The 11,651-nt window shown below is 44.6% G+C and overlaps 2 protein-coding genes across 2 annotated transcripts in view; one reads left to right on the top strand and one right to left on the bottom strand.

Moving 5' to 3' along the window:
- Positions 1–876, top strand: part of LOC106818356 (39S ribosomal protein L50, mitochondrial-like) — a 3,752-nt gene extending 2,876 nt beyond the window's left edge. Inside the window, exon 4 of the mRNA XM_014823075.1 lies at positions 370–876. Within this exon, the coding sequence (XP_014678561.1) occupies positions 370–702 (333 nt within the window). The 3' untranslated portion in view covers positions 703–876. The remainder of the gene's footprint in view (positions 1–369) is intronic.
- Positions 877–969: 93 nt separating this feature from the next.
- Positions 970–11,651, bottom strand: part of LOC106818045 (protein KIAA0100-like) — a 37,224-nt gene continuing 26,542 nt past the window's right edge. The window contains exons 32-52 of the mRNA XM_014822763.1: positions 11,543–11,597; positions 11,023–11,169; positions 10,434–10,525; positions 10,098–10,275; positions 9,515–9,651; positions 9,121–9,349; positions 8,749–8,913; positions 8,403–8,481; positions 7,639–7,805; positions 6,656–6,841; positions 6,188–6,289; positions 5,678–5,827; positions 5,081–5,178; positions 4,560–4,862; positions 4,183–4,385; positions 3,173–3,310; positions 2,598–2,764; positions 2,287–2,433; positions 1,854–1,994; positions 1,533–1,640; positions 970–1,379 (exon numbers count right to left, since the gene is read on the bottom strand). Coding sequence (XP_014678249.1) covers positions 1,323–1,379; positions 1,533–1,640; positions 1,854–1,994; positions 2,287–2,433; positions 2,598–2,764; positions 3,173–3,310; positions 4,183–4,385; positions 4,560–4,862; positions 5,081–5,178; positions 5,678–5,827; positions 6,188–6,289; positions 6,656–6,841; positions 7,639–7,805; positions 8,403–8,481; positions 8,749–8,913; positions 9,121–9,349; positions 9,515–9,651; positions 10,098–10,275; positions 10,434–10,525; positions 11,023–11,169; positions 11,543–11,597 — 3,049 coding nt within the window. The 3' untranslated portion in view covers positions 970–1,322. The remainder of the gene's footprint in view (positions 1,380–1,532; positions 1,641–1,853; positions 1,995–2,286; positions 2,434–2,597; positions 2,765–3,172; positions 3,311–4,182; positions 4,386–4,559; positions 4,863–5,080; positions 5,179–5,677; positions 5,828–6,187; positions 6,290–6,655; positions 6,842–7,638; positions 7,806–8,402; positions 8,482–8,748; positions 8,914–9,120; positions 9,350–9,514; positions 9,652–10,097; positions 10,276–10,433; positions 10,526–11,022; positions 11,170–11,542; positions 11,598–11,651) is intronic.

Raw genomic sequence — 11,651 nt, 5'->3', positions numbered from 1 at the left:
TGAATTATAGGCGCGCAATGGCGTTGGATTGATGGCCAAAGAATGGAGAATCGTGTCGTACATTTTAGGCTGTATCTCCGGATTGCGGGTGTCTACGAGGAAACGATTTCGCACGATGATAGGCGAATGTACTGTGTCCGATTTGAGCTCAAGTTGGATGAGTTACGCGTAGTAAATCGTAGGTATTATAAGGCTAGTAAATGACGAATTTCCCTTGTTTATTGATGTCACACTCCTCCCCTATTATCTACTCCTGATATTATGTATATAACATATATATCCATAAAATTGCATGACATCGATGAATTGCGATGCAACCTGTTTATGTGTGATAGAATGTACAGTGTTACCTATACGTCTTATCCGTAGCTACTAGTGGAGTGCGAGAAGGCATTTCAACACATGATCCCCAACAGAGAGCTGCAGCAGATGACGCAGATGTCTCACCTCGTCGAGTTTTACACGACTCCTGTGAAAGCTCTTACTGCCCTACAAGAGCTATCTAAGAGCTCTCTGCCGCCAAATCTACACATCGACACAGAGTACCACAGATATGATCCCCAGAAGGATGGACCAACTGCTTTCCCTAAGCGGAATGTCATCGTGTCTGGGCTTAAGGCCAAGAAGATGGGAGTTAAGGGTCACAGCACCCCGAAGGCTCACAATTATCTGAAATGGCCATCGGAGCAATGGACACAGTAGTATTGAATATACTGTAGGTTGACATAGTCCTATGTTATAAACTACAATAATTTTGAATTAGCTGATTTTATGTAGACAATAACTTAAAATTATGTGTCTTCAGAAAACTAAGCAATGTAACATATAAATGTATATTCGAATAAAAATTGAATGATAGTTGTTTTGCATCAACAATATATATATATTCTTTTTATCACCACTTATGCAGCATTTGGAGAACACTTCGAGAGCGAATAGAAGTCAACAGAATTTCTTGTAACTATTTAATTGTGTAGCTACCAAATTTTTATATTTAAATATCATGATCATCTTCTTGAAGTATAGAACGAAATTATGATGCTGAGCAATTTGTGAACTGATCATCTTTATCAAAATCATAAACTTTGCATAACAGCTGAGCACCTAACAATTGTAACAACTAAATTTACATTTCTTTAAAACCACAAAACTACAAACAGGACATTTAAATCCTCTAGTAAAATGTTCAGTTTCACCTACAATGTCATAAATAAGTGTGAATGTCCTACTGAAGTTCAAAACAAGAAGAAGTAAAAATGATGCAAGCAAATATTGGCACAGACCGCATTGTTTACTGAAGTAACTTTGTGGCAACTGCTACATCACTGCTTGCTAGATTTCCCAAACAAGCTCTTCTTACTGGATGGTTTGTCACTGCTCTGCAAAACATTAATTTAAAAAAACATTAAATTTAAAAAGAAGAATCACCCAAGGTACAAGATATTCGAGACAAAATATTACAAAACGTCTTGGCTTAAATGTCAGTATCTCAGCTTATCATAAACGTCTTGGCTCTAGAAACATAAACATACTAGAACTTTGGCCCCCATTAGCATTTTGGCCTTGTCTGTCTCCTGCTGAAGAGCTCCATGTTGGCTGTCGTCCACTCGGCTTGGCTTCAGTATTTTCTGTTTGATTGCCTGGAAATTATGTACACACAAGCAGCTTGGTGAGCAATGTTTGAATACCAATCTCTGATTATGTACAACTACAGTATAGTGTCACCTGAATTACAGCAAGGTATTGGCCATTGTTGACAGGGGAAAAATTTTCAATCGCGATAACGTTTTCATTGTTATTAAATTTCAGTGGATCGTCGAATGTCTGAATACTAATACTTGACTGTCAATTACCTGTGACAGTAGTGCTCGCTTGTTGTCGTTCTTGATCGCCATGACCAAGTCCAACCAAGTCCACATCTGGTTGTGATACTCGAGCGTTGGCATGACGATGCTGAAGTCATTGACATCCTCAATGTTCTTCTCTTTCTCCCCCTGCAGAAACAGTGCTGCCATCTATAACGCTCATATCATCTGGGACAGCGCAGCGGTTCACATTTTCATTTTGTTCATCATGGGTTAGAAGAGGGAAACATAATGAGCACCTAGACGTGCACCAAGTGTTTTGAGCAAAATTCAATAACAAGTGAACGACTCATCAAGTTGAGTGTTAGACGTCTCCGATTCGCACCAGCCAGGTGCAAATTTTGACGGCATTTAATTTCTGGGTAAAGATAGAGCGGATGTGACACACTTAGCATTCAGCGGTTTGTAGCAAAGCCAGTACCTTGTAGCTGACTCGCATGGGCACCTCCGTTAGCTTAATGTACATGAACAAGTTGTTCTTGGCGGCTCTCTCCCTCATCTTGTGAATGTCATCGATGTCCTGTGACTCGATCCTGCCACTGCTTAGAGGTCTCTTCATCACCTTCTTCTAAACACACCAGAAAGCGTTGAGTGAATTTGCAAACCTAACCAATTTGACACGGGTCCCTACAGACATCGCTTAACCACAGCTTCACCCAAAGTGTGCTGTGTGTACCCATTTCACAGCAGTAAACGATTCCAATGATCTGTAAAGAGCAAGATGGGCATCACCTTCTCCACCTCCGGTTGTGATCCCCCATCCAAGTTGTCATCAGAGCCTTCTATGTTACGTCCCGGGAACAGGAACTGCATCATGGTCTTAAAGAACTGGTAGGTCAGTTGTATGGAGACAGGAGCGACATTCACTTCAAAATGTTCCTTAATCGAAATTCCTCCAACTGGGAAAAGAAACAACTACCTATTCATTTCAGTTTATATGTATGATAATTTTCAATTCATTCTAATCTTGACGTACATTTACTATAACCCATATATATATCATATGATACCCTACATCTTTATGAGATTCTACCGTAGTACTGGAGGTTGTTATAGACTTGTTTATATACTTTGTGAAAAATGAACATAAGAAATTAACATAAACAGTACTGGCTGCACATTAGATATACACACTCATTAAATAAATTCATTCGGTTGGTAGACTAATAGATCTAACTGGATTAATTGTTACTCAACCGTGAAGATTAGAAACGTTTGAAGATCGGTTTTCCAATCTTCACGGTTGAGTAACAATTAACCCAGTTAGATCTGATATACACACTGCTGAGATCGCAGAGGGTGGTTACCTGGCTGCCTATCTCTGCAGAAGATCCGTAGGAGCAGGTGCTTCCCACTGGTGTCCTTTGGCATCGCCACGTCCCTGTATGCGCTGTGAGGCAGCAGGTTGGTCATCTTTGTGTAACTCAACTCCATCAGGTGTTCTCCTGAAACGCATGATAGCTCGAATGGATTAGAAGGGGTAAGAACAGGTAAGAATGGATTGTATATACCACATTCAACCGTGCCTCATTTTTGAAAGCTAAAATCTGTAACCATTATTTACAAAATTATCCTGGTTAGTGCGGGTGTACATGTAGAACTGCAGTACTCTTACGTGAGTAACTATCCTTGTTAGTGCGGACGTACACGTAGGTCTGACTGATCTTACCTGAGTCGTTGTCGTTAGTGCGGGTGTACACGTGAATCTGCAGTGTACTTACCAGAGTCGTCATTGTTAGTGCGGTTGTACACGTAGATCTGCAGTGTATTTACCAGAGTCATTGTCCTTGTTAGTGCGGTTGTACACATAGATCTGCAGTGTACTTACCTGAGTTGTTGTCGTTAGTGCGGGTGTACTCGTGGATCTGCAGTGTACTTACCAGAGTCATGGTCCTTGTTAGTGCGGTTGTACAGGTAGATATGCAGTGTACTTACCAGAGTCATGGTCCTTGTTAGTGCGGTTGTACAGGTAGATATGCAGTGTACTTACCAGAGTCATTGTCCTTGTTAGTGCGGTTGTACAAGTAGATCTGCAGTGTACTTACCAGAGTCGTTGTCCTTGTTAGTGCGGTTGTACACGTAGATCTGCAGTGTACTTACCAGAGTCGTTGTCCATGTTAGTGCGGGTGTACACGTAGATCTGCAGTGTACTTACCAGAGTCGTTGTCCTTGTTGCGGTTGTACACGTAGATATGCAGTGTACTTACCAGAGTCATTGTCCTTGTTAGTGCGGTTGTACAATTAGATCTGCAGTGTACTTACCAGAGTCGTTGTCCTTGTTAGTGCGGTTGTACATGTAGATCTGCAGTGTACTTACCAGAGTCGTTGTCCTTGTTAGTGCGGGTGTACAAGAAATTGCGCAGTGCGACGTCGGCGATGCCCAGCTGGCCGTCGCTGTCCGTGAGACGCCACTGAGCATGTTTGAAGCAGACCTCGAAGCGATGACGCACCGACACCTTGTCCGGGTCCTTGGTCGCCTTCGGTTTGGACTCGCTGTGCAGCATACTCTCCTTGAAACAGCTGCAGCGATACAAACATAACAATTCAGCAGAATGCAGAGTAAGAATTGGAGGGGCGCTAGGAAATATAACAGATGGTATAAACAGGGGTTTTTCCCCAACGAATTTCGACTCTATGGCGTAATTTTACAAACCAGCAAAGACTGAATGTTAACATGTTGCAGGTTTGTGTCACCTGATCATGATTCCTAGCTCTTCGTTGGTCGCGTTCAGGCTCTCCTTGTACTCATCGATCTGACTTTCCAGCTGGCTCATCTGATTTAACAAGGACTGGCTTGTGGAGCTGGTATCTTGTTGGCTGTGCAGTGAAGATTGGCTGACGGAGTCGCCATCTTGATGCCAGTGCATCGCAGACTGGTTGCCATGGTCACTATCCTGTTGTCGGTACAGCGCAGACGCACTGCTGGAGTCGCCATCTTGCTGTCGATACAACAGGTAGAGTTGCCTCTCCAGACTGCGTAGTCTCAACTGCAGTTGCCTATCGTTAACAGAGATGTGAGATGGGTAGCTATTACATGGTGATGCACGTATTATGCGATTATACTCGTATAGAATTATCCCTTATCAAATTTATTTCGCATCAGGTCAGGAAAGGTGTGAATGCAGGCGCTCAGACAGCTGCGATGAAATGACGAGAAAGCCATCAGAAATGTGCATGTGTAGTATTCCCACTGACTGCGGATGGCTGCGAGATACCTGACTTTGGTTTGTATCTGCAGGATAGGGCTGCGCTGGTCTTCTATGCTGCACAGTTGCAGCTGAAATCTCATCGACTGCAGCTTCTTGAACTGCTCCTGTGTAAATGAGAAGTTGGTAGGAGTAAGAGCGCAGCTTAACTACCGCTAGATGTAACTATAACCTCCGATCGTGGTCTCATCATCCTTCCCCCAGCCTCAACTTCCCAGCATAGTCTAAGTTTTCTCTTATAGTCTCAACCTCTTCTCTTGGTCTCAATCTTCTCTCAAGCTTTTACCCTCCAGTCCTCCCCTTGTCTCAACCTCCTCCAATAGTCTCAAGCACCCCGTGGTTTCACCAGCCTCCTATAGTCTCATCTTTCCTACATCCACCCTGATCTGCATGAACATGCGTGTAAGGGTGTGCACGTTTATCTCCAGGTGTGCGTGGGAGATGGTGGACATGTGTGTATGCATGCATGCCTGCATAAGTGTGTACACATCTGTGCATGTGTTTGCGTATGTGTGTGTGCGTGTGTGCGTGTGTGTGCATGCGTGCGTGGGTGCGTGTGTGTGTGCGTGCGTGCGTGCGTGTGTGTGCATGCGTGCATTATCGCACCTTCTTCCGAGGCTCCACATACAGCAGCAGGTTGTTAATGATGTCTAGGATCATGTCATACTGCAGCGAGTTGGTGCAGATGTTCAGTTCCTGATGGGTGAGAGTGAACGAATCCGTCGCCTCCTCACGATTCCATAGTTCGTCTGATGGCTGTGTACAACACACAGCCGACGCAGCAAAGCAGTATGTTAAAGTAACAATGTACAAAACCAGTAGTCGTGCAAGGGTGTACACAGTTATAGTTGCAGGGCAGTGAATCCTTATGGCACACAGTAAACACGTTTGTGCTAAAGCAAGGAGACAGGGGAGAGAGATTATTATAGAGGCAGTAAAGTATATGGATAGGGTGGTGCTGGGAGACAAAGGTTTCAGTATGGGAAGAAGAAGGAGCAGAAGAGGCAGTTTTACCTACATTGTGGGATGAGGGAAAGATGATTACATATAGGGAGGCGGCAGGATCAGTAGAAGATTTACATACCGTAAAGGTGCAGAGAAGTGGATTTCACTTACAGGTGGTGGAACCTCCTCCAAGTCATCAGGATTCATGTGTTCAGCATAGTGAGCATAGAAGAAGTGGCAGCCGCAGCGCGATACGACCCTCTGCAGCTGAATCTAGGATATAAAGCACATGTATAGAATATAATGATCCTAGTATGACTCCATACGATGCTGTGGTTGATCCCACACTAGTATTGCTACATGTGCATTGCAAGCGCGTCGAGTATCAACTACTTACAGAATCTAATAAAAACAGAGCTAATTAATAAATTAATTACAGAACTAATGAGTACACTCAATGTGATCAAGTTTAGGTTAAGTCAAGCTAACAGGATAAAACACAAATGTGTGGCATCAAATTCACAAATATAAAAAATAACGCACAAATACTCCACGAGCATGGTACTGGCACCGGTACTCTATAATTAGATAAGGGCAACCATGTAGCAAACAGGTGGGCCACACTGCTACACTACTTACCTCCTTCTTACTCTTCTGAGAGGCAGCTCCTACGGTATCGGTGATGACCCCGCCCACACTCTGGCCGCTGCCCACCATGTCGGACACGGTGTCGCGCGGCGCGGTGTCCTTAGCATCTATGTTGTCCACAGTGAGCCAGCGTACATCCTGCGTGCTGCTGCGATCCACGTACACCGTCGCGTAGTACTGCACAAAGTAACGCCCGTCGTTGTCGTGAAAGACGATATGTAATCCCAACGGAAAGCCCAGCTTTTTTTGGTGGGAGGTAACTCCAACTCCACCCCCATCATCTCATCATATTTACACAGTCCCTACTCCCATTCTTCCACCAGTTATCTCATCCGTTGCCTCTCGTTCTTATCTTTATTTTTCTTCCCATCTCCTCTACCCAACTTTCCATATAGCTGTTTCTTCCACTCTCTACACTTCCACCCACTTACTTCTTATTTCCCCTCGCCCCTACCTTCCATTCCGTTTACGTACTCCTTTCCCACTCTCCTACTTCTCCTATCAGTCCCCCCCCCCACACACACACACTTACTGCCTCTTCCTTGTTCACTCATCCCCTCTCGTTTCTGCGCACCTGCATCCTTCTCGTTTCTGCGCACCTGCACCCTTCTCGTTTCTACGCACCTGCACCTTTCTCGTTTCTGCGCACCTGCACCCTTCTCGTTTCTACGCACCTGCATCCTTCTCGTTTCTGCACACCTGCATCCTTCTCGTTTCTGCGCACCTGCATCCTTCTCGTTTCTGCGCACCTGCATCCTTCTCGTTTCTGCGCACCTGCATCCTTCTCGTTTCTGCGCACCTGCACCCTTCTCGTTTCTGCGCACCTGCACCCTTCTCGTTTCTGCATACATGCATCCTTCTCGTTTCTGCGCACCTGCACCCTTCTCGTTTCTGCACACCTGCATCCTTCTCGTTTCTGCACACCTGCACCCTTCTCGTTTCTGCGCACCTGCACCCTTCTCGTTGCCACGCACCTGCATGCTGTCGAGCGAGCCGACCCACGTGGTCTTCGTGTAGAGTTGCCTGTGTCGCCACACGGGCTTGTGCTGTCGCTGCAGGATCTGCGTCTTAGCAGCGCTCATTATCACGTAGCCGGATGTCTCGCATCCCTTCAGCATCACCTGACTGTTGATCAGCTCAACTACGGCAGATATTAACATTGTGAGTTAGCAGCAGCAGCAGCAACAGCAGCATCAGCAGCAACAGCAGTAGCAACAACAGAAGCAACAGCAGTAGCAACAGCAGCAGCAGCAGTGACAGCAGCAGCAGCAGCAACAGCAACAGCAGCAACAGCAGTAGCAACAGCAGCAGTAGTAGCAGTGACAGCAGCAACAGCAGCAGCAGCAGAAGCAACAGCAGTAGCAGCAGCAGCAGGGGCAGCAGCAGCAGCAGCAGAAGCAGCAGCAGCAGGGGCAGCAGAAACAGCAGCAGCAGGGGCAGCAGCAGCAGCAGCAGCAGCAGCAGCAGCAGAAGCAGCAGAAGCAACAGCAGCACGGACAGTAGAAGCATCAGCAACATCGGTAGTAGCAGCAATAGCAATATCATTAAAGCATTACTGATGTAAAGCATCTTTGTAGTAATAATACATGGAAGACAACAATAGATGAATTTATAACTTATTCTACAAGACTGACGTGCTATGGCAAATAGCTAGCTAGGCGAACGATGGAAGATTCTACTACACAACTTGCTACAGTGAGCGGCCAGCTATGTAGAGAATAGATAGATGTATGCTCACTCAGCCAGTTCTTGTGAGTGACATCATCCGTCTGGCAGGCAGCAACACCTTGCAGCTGCTCAACAATTCCTGCAGTGGGCTACCGTAGTCAACACACAACATTATTAATACTTGGATATATAACTATCCTCCAGTTTGTTCGTGTACATGCATGCAGAAATATCAACTTTACAGAACTTTGCTATTAAGCATTGTTTTTAGAAAGTGCTATGGTAACACTGATTGGCTAGAGCTGCTCACCAATAATGCAGATAGGTCAATTATACGCTATGCAGCAATAGATTAATGAGCGATGAACTGTTTGAAGTAACAACAGTTATTATTAGGCTCTCTACTGAGATGTTACCTCCTCGTGAAGAGCAAAGAACTTGCTGTCAGCCTCTGAAACGAGCTGCTGCAGCATCGACGACACGTGACTGCTCTGTAGCTTGCTCATCGGGCTCGGCGTCGCCACGGCAGCAGCATGCAAGGTGGCAGCACTAGACACGTCAGACATATGGTTACGAGGTTTCTGCAATGCAACGAGAAACACTACGATTAACAAATTCACTGCATCAAACTACGGCAGCACAACCTCATTGTCAGTACTCTAGCTATAGAAACATAAAGAAATGATAGTATGTTCCTGCTGATTGGATGGGAAATCAGAACAACTAGGCAATTGAGATTTCACATCCACGCTTATAAAATCTGGGCAGTACAGATGGCAGCACCTTACCACTGGTGTCATGCCAGTGTCCACCTTCAGTATTTTCAGGGTATCTGCAGACAGGTTGTACTTTAGCTGCTCTGCCTTAGTGTAGCTGTCATACAGAGCGAGAACCACATTGCGATTGACGATGTCCCACAGCGCCATCAGGTGGTGAACCACCAGCCGGTGGTTGGGCGTGTCATCCTGAGGCGTCCCGCTCATGTCAGGCACCACTGCCTCTCTCCCGTACGCCACCCTGCGTTAACAACAACAAAGACAAACTACAGCTACGCCACGACATGTCAACAGCAACAAACCAAAGCAATATTTTAACAACGATCGTAAAAGCACATCACTGTGTGTCAACAATTGGAGGTTCAAGCAATATTTAAAAAATTGTTTCAACAACAATTAAACAAACCTCGCAACGCTGAGGAAATAGTTCCTATTCACTGGATTTCTCATCGAAACATTCTTTTCTGCTTCCTTCTTAGCAGATGGTGCTGCACTCTGCAGGTGTATCTCAGCATTATTCAGCTCACAATTCATGTAAACCACCTACAAGGGAAATAATTCTTACTGTTTCCCCATTCAGTGTATGCCTTACAAATACCCGATTCTATATGCTGTAGCGCAACATACTATCAATAAAGTCACAGAAACAATTAATGATATACCAGCTTTTATAGCTCAATATAATGCTCACCTCTGGCGACAAATCTAATCCTGATTGCTGCTTTAAAACATAATAAAATTTTTCAATAACCATAGCATGAAAGGCAGAACAGAAGAACGCTAAATGTGACTAAGATTGTAGACAGCTTTCCATAGAGCAGAATTTCACAGAATGGAAGAATTCCAAGTGGCATAATTCCATAGAATGGCAATATTCCAAAGAAAAGAACTCTACAGAACATCAGAATACCACAGCATTCCAGAATAAGAGACATGCAGAAATGCAAAAATTAGAAATAACCCCAAAAAACAGGGTTTGATGTATTTACATTTCTCTCCAACCGAGGGCGCTGTATCAACCCATCTTTATAGGAAATGAGCCGCTGTAGGTACTCGGTGCACAGAGAGATGCCACCACTGCTGCGTAGCTCAATCCCACACTGCTTCGCAAACGACGTCCAGTAGCAAACCTCGAACTCGTGGAAGTTCAGCAACAGGGTCATGTGTCTACAAGTGGGAGTGGGATCACAGAGTTAAAACAAGTATTTACGTACATAACCTTACCATTAACACTGACATTTAAGCGTGGAATTAATAGGTGTGTATGAAGAATTAAGAGTCGTATATATGTAGGAGTAAGGTGTGTAAAAAGCTACAGCTTGTACTTATAGTGACGACTCAGGAGTTTCTTTGGTGGTCTCACATTCCTAAACACCTTGCCTCTTCTGATTGGTCGAGAGATTTCACTTTGTATTGTCTGCAATGAAACGAGGGACTGTCCATCTAACCTCATCAAACCACACATGATGACAAGAATTACAGCACCTAATATTTACACCTAACATATAAATGTTCGGCCGGTGATCATATAATCCAGCCACTGGTCACATGACCTAGCCATCGGTGACACGTCAGACGACCTAGCCACCGGTGACACGTCAGACGACCTAGCCACCGGTCACACGTCAGACGACCTAGCTACCGGTCGCACATCAGACAACCTAGCCACCGGTCAGACGACCTAGCCACCGGTCACACGTCAGATAACATAGCCACCGGTGAAACGTCAGACAACGTAGCCACCGGTGAAACGTCAGACGACTTAGCCACCGGTGAAACGTCACATGACCTAGCCATCGGTGACACGTCAGACGACCTAGCCACCGGTCACACATCAGACGACCTAGACACCGGTCACACGTCAGATGACCAGCCACCGGTCTAATGTCAGACGACCAGCCACCTGCGTTTTACCTGTAGATTGTCGAACCAGCGCAGGGTGCTTGCGTACCACAGCCCCGCCGGTATCTTGTCGCTATGGTGATGAGCAGATGGCCTCGTCTCAAACCCGACACTGATGTTCAGGTTCTCAGAGCGAAACGCCCGATACGAGTCATGTATCTGCAACACAGGCACAAGATGCAGTTGTGGGATTCCCTTATTGTATTTACCTAATACTAAACCTGAGACCTCATACTCAGATTAGCAATATATATGTATATATATATATATATATATATATATATATATATATATAATTTTATGCTAAGAACATCAAAGCGGGATTAGCGCCATCACCGTCAGAAAATTTGTATTTATTTTTGGTTTAGTAAATTATTTATAATTTCATATATAATATTATTATTACTCTTCACAGTAAAAAAATTCACATATAATTTATCAAGAGTATATAAGGAGTTTTTCCATATATTACTCTCGTTTTTATAATGTACGTCGATGGTTGCTTCTTCTAAACTCTTTAACTCTCTAAAACTTGGACTTCCTTCGCGACTTCCTCTTTTTTGTGGTGAGCCTCAGTGTCATTGACACTTTCATTACGTTATTGTATGAGATTAATAGTTAATGATAATGTATGCATTGAT

The sequence above is a fragment of the Priapulus caudatus genome, unplaced genomic scaffold (assembly GCF_000485595.1).
Source record: "Priapulus caudatus unplaced genomic scaffold, Priapulus_caudatus-5.0.1 Scaffold36, whole genome shotgun sequence".
In the NCBI taxonomy this organism is placed as follows: Eukaryota; Metazoa; Priapulida; class Priapulimorpha; order Priapulimorphida; family Priapulidae; genus Priapulus; species Priapulus caudatus.
Note: the sequence above shows the minus strand (reverse complement) of the source record. Positions and strands in the feature narration are given on the sequence as shown.